The 12888-nt window shown below is 33.6% G+C and overlaps 1 protein-coding gene across 2 annotated transcripts; it reads left to right on the top strand.

The window, feature by feature from the left end:
* Positions 1–367: 367 nt before the first annotated feature.
* LOC113234804 lies at positions 368–12240 on the top strand. 2 transcript variants are annotated; one of them, XM_026470297.1, is made up of 5 exons: positions 368–581; positions 5503–5725; positions 7070–7503; positions 8698–8920; positions 11668–12240. In XM_026470297.1, the coding sequence occupies exons 1-5, from the start codon at positions 572–574 to the stop codon at positions 12119–12121; spliced, it is 1344 nt and encodes a 447-aa protein (XP_026326082.1). In that variant the 5' UTR covers positions 368–571; the 3' UTR covers positions 12122–12240. The 2 variants fall into 2 exon arrangements, with proteins under 2 accessions (XP_026326082.1, XP_026326083.1); XM_026470298.1 differs by lacking the exon at positions 368–581 and adding an exon at positions 4710–4789.
* The last annotated feature ends 648 nt before the right edge of the window (positions 12241–12888 follow it).

Raw genomic sequence — 12888 nt, 5'->3', positions numbered from 1 at the left:
ATTGACCATTTCTATCTATGTGCGGAGGACAAAATGGAAACCTACCTTTATGAATTGTGTAATTGTACAATTTGTACGTAACACTTTTGACATAAAGTTATTCGGTTATTAAACTGAGACTTATTTTCAAATACTCCTTCGATGTAATCATAAGCAAGAAGATATACATGTATATTATAAAGATACTAGTAGATTACTCATACTTTATTCCTTCAAAAGATAAAGAATCACATGTTGTTAAGGTGATAATAACTTGGCAAAAAATTTCTTTGTTTATTTAATTCAAGAAAGGTTATTTACAATCTTATCGGCCAAATACGTAACTGCTTAGGGGACAGTCGTCAAAATTGTACCGCCGCGCGCCGTTTAAATCGTACGACTTCTAGATTTCCTACTAAATGTCTAGTTGTTTTTTAAACTGGCAGCACCAAATCATGCTCCGATAGTACAGTAATTCCCCAACAGCCCGCCATTTAGAGTCAGCGTCTATTAAGAACTACGTGTGCAAGTGAAAAAAATATTTTTTTAGTTGTTTAGTTGAGTTGGATCTAAATTTTTATATTCATTTGTAATGACGAAAGGTAAGCAAATATAACGATGTCTACGTATTTTACCCCCAATATTAAACTAGTTTATTGTCGATTTTTGCGAATTTTGTCTAAATTTTAAGGTCATGTTTCTTTTTTAAATTTTTATTGAATTTATATTCAATCATTCTTTTGTAATATTACTCTACTAGTTTGTCGTCACTGGAAAGCGATAATGCTGTAACACTCTAAAACACTACTTTTCACTGGAGCCAAAACAAAAATTGCAAAAACGAAAAAAAATCATAACTCAGAAACGGTTCGAGTTTTTTGTGCTAAATTTAGCAAATAAACCTATAAAAAATAGGACTTCTTGACAATAAACTTGGATTTGGGCTCAACTGTACATTACCATCGCACGAGTTGAGAGTTGAAATTAATATGGTGAATAGATTACATAGTTAGCAGTCTAATCCTAAAATATTAGCTTTAGGAAACTCGTAGTTTTCATAATAAAAATTATTGAAATATTCGAAAATAAATGATAAGAAACAGGTTTTGTAGGTTAGGAATTTTTCGCAGTATTGAATTAAACAGCACAAATTAATACGTAATTGTAAATTTAACATAAAAATTTACTATAATTAGTATGTAAGCTTTTATTTTTGAACAAAATATAACGAAACCAAAAAGGACCCCATGTTGTTTGTTGTTGTTTACTGTTTGATGTATACATCAATTAGGATTTTGCGTTTTTGCCTGGTTTTAAGTTAAATTTAGTTTCTCATATAACACAGGAAGTGGGAACAGGGGGAGGAGGTCTGGGGGTGGGTTTTTCCCGCTAGGGGTTCGGGGGGAGGGGTTTACCCCGCTCTTCGGTGCGAAAACATGATTTTTTGAGGTTATTTTTTTCGAATTTTCAAAAATTAATATCTCTTTAAAACTATTAACTTCCTAACTTTGAAACTTTGCACGAAGGGTCCCCTCCCCCCTTCCCCCCACCCCCCTCAAATCGTGCGATGGTAATGTACAGTCCTTCCCGGATTTGAAGTCCTACTTCTAACAACGGTTATGTGGGTTACGACAATTTGATTTTAAGATTTAAACCCCAAAGAATGCTGTAAGTTTCGTTAATTTGTATGAAGGTGCGACTAATGCCGTCAATTTACGGTATTCTAAGAGTGATGTAAATGAATTAGAGTTCCTTAACACATTTTTGGTCTTTAAATGTTAACTTCTTTAAGATGTATGGAATTCAATACTGCTGTAAGAGTATTCTTTAAACCAAAGCAGGTAACATTAAAATGGTGTTAGAGAAAATCACATTCAATTTACATGACTTTTAAAATGTTTATTATTAAAAAGAACCACAATTTGTGAAAAAGACTTTGGTCACAATGAAAACAATGAAATAAATCGAATTACAATATCGGAGATTTAACACAATAAAACAAAATCATTGACACTTTGTGTGCCATATTACATCGTTCTTAGAACTGATGAATTATAAATTCCTTAAATTCCATAAAGTAATAGTAATCAACAACTTTTTTTTAATAATCAACGATTTTCATCAACTAATCTTACTATTGATTATTAGTTTTTCATTTTCTGTTCTTATATTTTCTATTTTAGTTTATTGCCTGGTACAAGGAAAAAGATTATCTACATGTTAAAGATTTAAAATTATTACGTGTTAAAATTATCCCTATTCGCCGTAGGCACTAGATAATGAACGAAAATAGTAAAAATATAGAAACATTTTATCGTGATTATAATTTAAATTAAAACCAAACTATATTCATCCATTAAGCAGACTTCAAAATTGAAAAAAAATATTATAATTAAACCTTCTAAATGGTGTCGTAATTCTTTGTCATATTCCATGAACTGCAACCTGTTTGTACACCATTCATATTTTCGGATTGTAACTGGTCAGGTCCGGTAACTGCAACCAGCTTCTGTATTATTGGTCTTTTTGAAAGTACACATTTTCTATGATCATTTCAGTAGATACTTTGAATAAATTTTTCTCAGGATTTCTAAACGTGGGCATCAGATCATAAACTTTTGTAACGACTAGTTTTGAGTTTGCCGTGCTGCATATCTTTTGGTGACATGTGCTTCTTGGTGCAGTTTGTGGCGTTGAATCTGGTTAAATTATTCTCGGTGGAAGATTGTTGCACATTGGATTAGATTACAATTTATTAGAACCGTCTGATGGCCGTAGTAATTTGTTATTTAAAATTTCAGTCTTAGATTGTTTTGATCTAGTAGCATAGCGTTCGTCGACAGAAAATTGTTTCTTTGTTCTCTTTTATCTCACCTTGTGTTTTTATATTTGTTAGCATGTGTAGAATACATTTTATACGTGTATCTATTTTATTATTACTTAAACTTTGTGGTATGCATTTAGACCATTGATAGTAACTATTATGACACAATCTGTGCTATTGGCTGTGCCAGGATTCATGCTGAATAAATGGTGATGGCTACTGTTATTAGCGAGAAAAAACTTCATAAAAAGACGGGAACGAACTACAGGTATAAACATTTCTCTGCCTGCCCCGATAGGAGAACGGCGAGAGATATATGTACGTATCCAGAAAATGGCTTGTTTGCAATATTGTATCTAAATCCGTTTTAGTGACTTAGTGAATAATAATCACGTAAACATATTAACATACCTACATATCACAATAACTTTGAACTTTGTAGGATTTCTTAGTCGAATAAAAACACTTTAATCATGGTGATTTTAGTAAATTTCGCTATAATTTAAATGCATCGTATTTACGAGTCATACATACATACGTAATTCATTAATTTCTGACTCTTATGGTCTGAACAAATAAATGAGATTAAATATAATAAGCAATAAAATAAAATAAGGAAAAGAAATAATATTTTCAATTATAAGGGAAAAAATGCTTTCGATTTTGCTATAAAAAACCTCGGACAACATACTTATGTACCCTCACTGCTGCATGCGTAGTCTCTAAAGATAAGTCTCGGTGTCATTAAACGAAGGATAAAATGACGTAAGGAGAAGTTCAATACTTGTTTATATTTGTTTTTAAATATCGTAACACTCATTACACTGTAAAAACTCGGACCTTTAAAACGATGTAAATCAGATTGTTCGTACTTAACAACACCCAATTAAACGCTGTAAGTGGTACAATTTTAATATTAGGGTACGCAAAAATGCTGTAATCAGAGGCACAGAAAAATTTAATTACGTGTTCTTGATGTAACGCACATTTCGCAAAAAAAACACTGGATTTTATGTGGGTTAAATCGTTTTAAAATTCCTTAAGCAGAACAAAGCGTTAAAAAAATTATGCTGTCCAGACATTGACTTACAATTATATGGACGTCGGGTCCGCGCTAAAAAGTGTCCGAACTTACAGGGCGTTAAAATCGTATACAGAGCGTCATTCACGCTCTAGTCTTCGTTTGTTCGACTGACAGCGAAGCAAGCAAAATTAGACAGTACTGCGATGACATTACAATTTAAATTCAACGTTTTAGCTTTTTCATATTCCTTGACATGTCACTACGCTTAAATCGGTTGACTTGGGACATTTTTCTCGTGGTTTTTGTATTAGACCCGTCGTCCATTTATTTGTAAGTCAATGTGTCCAGAGTTTATTTTTCATTTTAGAGTCATGAGACCCAGACCAATCGAAGCAGAAAAAAAATGATCAAGAGTATGCAAAAAAAGCATTTTTGGAGGTATTGCGGGTTACAGCATTATCGCTTTCCAGCGACGTTGTTATAATTATTAATGCAAAGATCGAACACTCAGATAATCCTTCGATCCGGCCGGATCGAACCGACGTCTTCTAGCTTACAGTGCCAGACGCTATACCAACTAAGCCACGGAACGAACCAGCGGACTTTTAGTCTTTGTATTTGGTTTTTCAACGACTTTTTAGTCGTAGCGCCAACTATGAGAAATCTATGAAAGATTTATCACCCAGTTAGTACCTTTACAGCTACCAGTCCTGGCCAGAGATGTCGCTATTCACTGTATTTTTAAAATTTTTATTGAATTGATATTCAATTATTTTTTTGGTAAAATTACTCCACTAGTTTGTTATAATTATTAATACAAAGATCGAAAAATTATCGATCTAAATAACTAAGTTTGCACAGCATATGCTGAAAATCAGTGTTGTGCAAACTAAATTTATACAGCACTGATTTTCAGCCAGGACCTCCCTAGCGGGAGCTACGGTCTCACGTTTGTGTAACAGGTAATTATATAAATAATAAGTTTAAATAACAAGAAAACAAAATTAGCCATATGACATGAAACAATATTATTCAAGGCCTGTGAATTAAGCTATTCGAGGAGCGCTAAAGTAAAAAAGAAAAGAAAATATAATAATCGTAAAAAGCGGAATAAAAAAAGAATAAAATAAATGTTTGAAGGGAGACAAAAAAAACAAATGCACAACACTTATCCCAAACAAAAACTTATAAAATGCGTCTAAAATTTACAACATCTTTTCTTTTGATCAGTTATTTATTTTTTCGGTTTGTACTTAAAAGTTTGCTGGAACATACTTTCATAAATATGACTGAGACATAAGTCTCTGAGGTCTGAGGGGCACTGCCACTGCGCCCGGCACCCTGAGACATAAGTTGACAAGTCCCATGTACCTGTAATTTCACCAGCACCCTTACCCCTCAAAACCGGAACACGGTAATGCTAACATTACTGCTTGGCAGCAGAAATAGGTAAGGTGGCAGTACTTCCCTAGAGAGGCTCTTTCACAAGGTTTCTACTGCTACTGAATGTTTATGCTATGTTTGTGTATATAATGATGTACCAAAATTCATCAATCAAATTCAGATTCATAATAGTTGTAAATATTTATAACCATTGAAAACCTATAACTTTTTTGTAAGTTATAGGTTTTCAATGCAATGAATCAATTACGTATAACGAGTGATATTTTCACAGATATGGAGACTTTTTCGTTCCCCTCGGTTAACGCTAGTCCAGCACCGGCACAGCTTGCAAAGTTCAACGGAAGACAGTTCTACGATACTTACAAAAATGCCGAATTCCTTCACAATAAAGAGAATTTAGACAATATTCTGGGGAACAGCTTTAAATTGAAAAATCAGTTTCAACAGCTAAAACCAGGGGCTACTATGGCAGTGGAACAATTCATGATCAACGAGTGAGTCAAGAAAATTAAATAAAAAATATGTCATGCTTCAATCGTAGGTACAAAAATATGCGCGTGTAACACAAGTCAAGATGTAATTACTAATCATTCGAAAATAAACTTAAGATAATATTAATAATGACACTAATAACGATAGGATGAGCAGTGGACTGAGTAGCAGGCAGCGGCGGAGTAAAAATACTTATTTTGATGAAAATTTTATAATTAATTTAAAACACAGAACACACTTCACCGCGAACCAAAAAAAACGAAACAAAAATGTAATTCAAAATATAAAAAAACAAAACTAATTCCAAGCATAAAAATTACATAAAAAAAGAAGTAAAAAAAATCTATGTGTATAAAAAAAGATCTATCGCCAACAGACACGAAACTTATGTTAATGTTGTTTCTTAAAAAAAATATTAAAACGGAACTATTTCTTGGAAGTCATTAGGTAACAAGTTGACAAGCACTTTTGTGATTAATTAAACTTGTAGAAAATTATACGGCTATTTATTTCGAAAAACATTAAATTACATGTGCATTTTTGCGACTGTAATTGTTAAGATCGAAATTCATTAGTTCGAATTAAATTTTTTATTTAATAACCTTTACGAAAGTACATAATTGCGATATTTAGAGTATCTACGTAGATATAGTCGATACGATGTAAAGGTGCCAATAGAATTGCTCGATTTTTTGACGATCGGCTTGTTTCGATCTACAAAATATTACGATATCGTTCGTTTGCTTCTTACACATTTACTCGATTTCGTCTGATTACACATGTCAGTCGACAAAAAATACGATATCGTTCGTCTGCTTCATAAATATTGACTCCATTTTATCTTATTACCTACACATATCGATCAACCAAAAATGCAATATCGTTTTTCTGATTCTTACACATTTACTCGATTTTATCTGATTACACATATCGATCGACCAAACATACAATATCGTTCGTCTGTTTGTTATACATTTACTCGATTTTGTTTGACCACACGAAAACGGAGGAAAAAACTAAACTACTGATTACACAAACATTACAATTACAATTTGAAGGCAGATTCCCCTGAGAAGAATGAGCACAATACTCTAGGGGTTGCTTTTTGTAAACATACATTTGAGTACATTTATCATTGCAACATTTAATTTAAACATCTTAGATCGAGACTACCTGCTAGAGCTAAACGGGTCACTACCACGGATTTTTGTCACCAAGTACGCAGAAGCTGTATAACAAAACCTTTAGTATAAAGTTTTTGTTTCACTATTTTTTTAAACCTCGTGAATGGCAAATTTTGACACCTTAAGCTACTGCGAATGTACTTAACATACATCTTGTTGCAGCGAACCTCTTGTCCTCAAGAAAGCCGGAAATAAAGCCATTGTAGGCGAACTAGAGTTTACATTTTATAGACTCTGCGGTTTGGTCGCTGCCTACGTCTTCGAGAACCGGTACCGATTTCCCGTAATATATTCGAGCGAAGCAAATATGTTGGGGCTCACATGGGAGAAAAACAACGAAAAACTATGTCGTTTGTACTTATCTTCAGTGTCTGGAAGTCAGGACTTCTATGACCAATTCTTATATTATCCCATGATATGTGCTTTGAGGAAACTACATTTGAAGAAAACTAGCGCACAGTCAGTCACAATAATTGGGAATACAAAGAATGATGATGGAAAAACTTTGGTGGAGTTGTTTATGGATAATAACGATGAAGTAGTGAGGTTGTGGTCGGAGTTTCCTAAGGCATCCTCGGAGGAACTGACAACGATAGGTAATTAAATATTTTAATATTTACGTAACTAGTAATAATAATATTTCTTTTCATTGAATATCAGGATATTTTACTGCCATAATATTCATTTTCATCACACTTGCTCGTAAATGGTATGATTGCATGGTGGTTAATTTGACGTAAGGCCCCAAATAAAACCCACGGGCCTTCTTTCTTTCCATTACAGCCATGGTCAGTAAGGAGTTTTTTTTAATCTGTATATATGAAGAAACCGCATAAAGAAACGCTACATAAAATAACCAACAACAAAAAAGCGTAGTTATAAAAAAGTATACGTACGTGTTTTATTGGAAATGATTTTTTTTTTAATTTATTTCTCCTTTCAATAACTTTTTTGCATATAAAATAAGGTTTTCTCAAACTTCATGAAAGTTTATCGGAAAAGTTTGGTTGCTACGCTTAATATTACAGTCACATAAACATTACATCCAGTTCCCAACATTACAGTTTTTCAATATTTACCTGCATTGTATCGAACAAATATTTTTTTATTTAGTTTTTAACGGACTTTTACTACCTTTAATGTTTTTTAAGTGTGACGGAAGACAGTTAAACAATGTTGGAATTAAATAGTCCTTAGTTCTTTTACCGTATACGTTATTTGTTTTAAATTTCATAGCTGCCCATCATTGCTTGTGTTGTTCGATAATTATAAATTTTTGGTACTTTATATTCAAGACTTGAATATTCTTGTAATATTGAGAATTTAGAAAGCAAACTTACTTTTTTTAAGAGGAATTATATTGCAATGAACACTATGCAAACTTAATTTTTGGACTGGTTTTGTTTTTATTTTGTATTTTGTTTCTTCTTTTGTATTTTGTTTCTTCTTTTTTTTTTGCACAAAATTCGTTTTATGTTTTTTCGAATTCTGTTTTTTGTTTCTTTATTTAATATAAAAAAATAGTAAATAAATATGGCTGTTTATAAAAATAGCTGAGATATCTATTTGTTTTGTCAAAAGTCGTGATCATGGGACCTATGAAGAGAGCGAAAGAAAGGTTTGTTTTGAAAAAGCAAATACGCGGTTTAGATCAAAAAAGAATATTTTCGTTTCCAATGCGCAGCAATCTCGAAAAACTAACAATTCGATATGTTTTTTTATAAATTGCACATTTTCAGTGCAACAAATGAATTAGGTGCCTGTGTAATCAACCAGTGATATTTTCACAGATATGGAGAGATTTTCGTTCAACTCGGGTGACAACGATTCAGCATCGGCAAAACCTTACACGTTCAGAGGGAAGGATTTCTACCGTACATACAAAGATTCAGAGTTTCTTCTCAATAAGCAGAATTTGGACAACATTTTAGCGAATAGCTTTAATTTGAAAAATAAGTTGAAACAAATGGAACCAGGAGCTACTCTGAAGCTGAATGGATTTAAAATCAGGGGGTAAGTCCAAAAATCATTTATAGACATCAAGCGCCTATAGTTGATGGAAAATATACGTACTTAATGTAACACAAATAGAAAACGCAATTACTGGTTATTAAAAAACGAAGCACTTAAGTGCTATTAATTAGTAATATTGATAGAATAACGACACAAGACTAATGTTGATGCTATCACCTGTTTCTTAAAAGATGTTTAAAAAAGAACTATAGTTTGGAAGTAATTAAGTGGTCTGCCAAGTGATTTTGTAATAAAATGAACCGTTAGAAAACTAATAAAAGCAAATTATTGATTCTAGTGTCGACACAGTAAAATAAGACTAGAATAAGTTACATTTATTTATTTTACTTTTTTATTTAGTAAAAGAAATAAAGGATGATAAAAAATTTTATTTAGTCAGTTTCAGGCCACATGACCCATATAATACGTACAATATAATAAACTAAATAATTAATCTACACGAATTGCACTTGTCGGCGACGTGTGGCGCAATCTGTGGCCGTAGCATGGCAGAATATTTGTGATAAACCTCCCTGTGACAATATTTGATTCAGTTGATAAATCTAACTTTGCTTATTTGATAATGAACTATTGTTACATTTTGAAGAACAAGGACAACGATATGAAATTGCGTTATAGTTATCTTTGTCGGTTAATCATCGCCGCGAAAACCATGAAACAAAAAATGATTTTTCATCTCGTTTGTCGCGCTCAATTTTTACGTTGATAAAATTACTGTGCAAATGTTTAAAATCAACTGTGACTTTGCAGTCATTTTTGGCACTATATTAATCTTCTGCAGTCATTGGTCACTCGCGATGACATAAAAAATGTGACGTCACGGTGCTCGCCATGTCCGCTATTGTGATAAAATTTTATTACTCGAATTTGACAGCTAAATGAGGATATAATAGCTTTATCGAGGCTGCACACTACGGGAGCTGGTGTCAGGTAATGGGCCGCAGAATCGCCGATATATAACACTAATTAAAATTCACGTTGTCGCGGAACTCCAACCCTCAAGGTGTATTTGGCGTTAAGCCTTATGTACTCCTCCAGTGAACTTTTGATTAGGCATATAAAACAGAATTCCTATAAATAATTATATGATAATCTATGATTATACATTTATTTAAAACTAAAAGTAGGTCTACTATAGTATATACTATAGTATTTTATGCAATGGTTGCTTCGCCGAGTGGCCCAAGTAATGAATACGAGATTGTAAGACTTAATTTTGTAATGATTGCATACAATACTTTTCTACGAGTAAATATAGTAATGAACACAACCAAAATTTAATGTGTATTTTATATTCTAACCAACGCTGCAAAACAAAAAAACCAAAGCGGCTAAATACCGCTTATATTTTAGCCAACAATTTTTTTTATAAAGGGTAACGCCTGGTTGCGAGACCTTTACGCCAATTTAACCAACCAGGCGGCAGTGAAATTTTGAATAGCGTCATATTTAATATTTTAATTAGCAAAAACACAATGTTCTATTCTTGAAACACAAGCCAGATTTACAATGTCTGACGTGTCATGTCGTGACGCCTCGGAACGGTACCGGTTTCATACATTTATTGGGGTTAGATCATTGACTTACAATTATATGGACGTCGGGTCCGCGCTAAAAAGTGTCCGCACTTGTAAGGCGCTAAAATCGTATACAGAGCGCGACACTCCGCTTTAGTCTTCATTTGTTCTACTGACAGCGGGATACTGCGATGACATTACAATTTAAATTTCGAATAGGTTGACTTGGGACATTTTTTTCGTGGTTTTTGTATTAGACCCGTCGTCCACTTATTTGTAAGTCAATGGGTTAGATTTATATTAGTGTGTCGTAATCTGACATGACGGCTTGTGCTGTGCTATGAAACCGATCGTAGCGACATTTTGACACGTCGCGGCACGACATGTCAGACATTATGTAAACCCGACTAGATCTATTAGTTCCATGTACAAAACAAAAATCAAATTTTTCAGTTCAGTAGCAAGCACCATAGACAATAGAATTTTCATTCTGAAGTAAAAAGAGTGCTTTTGTGATATGTATTAAAGTACCTACAGGAGTGGAAAAATTATATTATAAGGTTTATTTACCCAATATTGCCCTTGAAGTGGATTTTTATTTTCTTTTTATTAATAATTTTGGCTTGGACACAAGTCCTTTGAGCCATGTCTTCGTTTAATTATGTTTCTGTAAATATGGCCGCCACAAATAAGATAGGCAATTGAGGCGGCGTGCCGGATTGACTCGGGATGCCTTAGAGCGGGCCGATATGGGTATTTTAGTTGGAGATTCGTATAATTTCGCGTTTTAATCTTCGATTAAGGCACAATAGCACTATCCTATTCCACTTTAAACTAGATTTCGCAAAATAATTGAAAGTCAAAATAAAAATGACACTTTTCCCTCCAAAAGACCCAGAGCGAATCCCCTTGAAGTGGAAAAAAGGTATTTCGTCCAAAAACAGAGTTACGACGTTTTCAAATTTAGCCGACTGACGTACGGAGTTTTTTTCTATGCTATCAAATGACGGTATATTATTGAAATGAAAATATTTTTTTCATACTCTAAGGACCAGACGAACAAGTCCTACGCATGGTGGTAAGCGACGTCATACTTTCTGTGAAAGTGTCTATGCCTCGTGGCAGGTCCGTTATTTGATGTCGCTTTTTAAACGCCACGGGCGCGCTAGATTGTGTTGAACCTACGCTTAATAATTCTTTTTGTTACAGCGAGCCTCTGATCGTCAAGAACGCCGAGAAAAACGCCGTTGTAGGTGAACTCGAGTTTACATATTATAGACTCTGCGGTTTGGTCGCCGCCTACGTCTTCGATGAACGACACCGATTCCCTACAATCAATTCGAGCGAAGCAAATGTGTTGGGCCTCACGTGGAACAACAAAGACGAAGAAAAGTGTCGAATGTACTTATCGGCAGTGTCTGGAAGTCAAGATCATTATGATCAATTCTCATTTTGGCCCTTGATATGTTCTTTGAGAAAATTACATTTGAAGAAAACTAAACTAAAGTCTGTTTTGATATTTGCGAAGATAAAGAACGATGAAGGGAAGACAATGGCTGAATTGTTTAAACATAATTATGAGAAAGCCGAATGTTTGTGGACTTTGTTTCCTAACGCAACCCTCAAGGAGCTAATAGAACTCAAAAAACTCTTACCCGATTGAAGTTATTTCTTTGTGGAATTCAAGGGACTTTCTTTATTTTGTATCTTATCTGTTTTGTTTATTGATACAGCAATGATTCATTGGAAATTGTGTCAAGTCGACAACACAATTCTTTGTATAATGTTCAATAAATAGGACAAACACAAGAGTTTCATTCATTCTTTTTAATCTATCCGAACTTATAATGTTGGTTTTGTTGACTGAACAGAGTGAACTTTACAACTGTACCTACTTTTTAATGTTACAAATTTGAGGACGAGAACAAAAAGTAATATCTACTTGTAGTACATACAGGCCTTTGACAAGCACCAGCTCCTTAAAAAAACCAGTAACTGTATCTTAAATAACTGAGAACCTTCTGTGCGTGTTTTTGTGGAGCAATAAACATATTATTAGTTTAACGAAAAAATGATAATTGGGATGCTAATGTTACTGTTAGTAAAGATTTTTTGCAATTAGTGCTAAAAACACTGCTACGAGTAGTTTACTTGCTAAGGATTGCTTTGCAGAGGCCAGTTATCGAGTCTCCAGAAAATATCTACTGTTGCACTATACTCATTGCGTAGTTAGAACAGACGGCAGACCTGTGAGTTGAGACCCAATTTAGTTCTCCTCTGTGGTGGAGACAAAAGAGCAACTACCTTTTTACAGGCGTATCGATGGGAAACGCTAAGGGCGTTCCCATTAGGTATGTCGTAACGTTTTATATATATATTATTTATGTTAAAGCATTCTATCTAACCATTATAATTGCACTTTGCAAAGTA

Source organism: Hyposmocoma kahamanoa, unplaced genomic scaffold (assembly GCF_003589595.1).
Source record: "Hyposmocoma kahamanoa isolate Upper Pololo Valley unplaced genomic scaffold, ASM358959v1 86, whole genome shotgun sequence".
Classification (NCBI taxonomy): Eukaryota; Metazoa; Arthropoda; class Insecta; order Lepidoptera; family Cosmopterigidae; genus Hyposmocoma; species Hyposmocoma kahamanoa.
This window is presented reverse-complemented; position numbering and strand designations above follow the sequence as displayed.

Bases quoted from the DNA above. Each gene is read 5' to 3' on its own strand.
- LOC113234804 (XM_026470297.1), top strand. The intron at 7,504-8,697 runs GTAATTAAATAT...ATATTTTCACAG, and splicing joins GGAGGAACTGACAACGATAG to ATATGGAGAGATTTTCGTTC. The intron at 8,921-11,667 runs GTAAGTCCAAAA...TTTTTGTTACAG, and splicing joins AATGGATTTAAAATCAGGGG to CGAGCCTCTGATCGTCAAGA.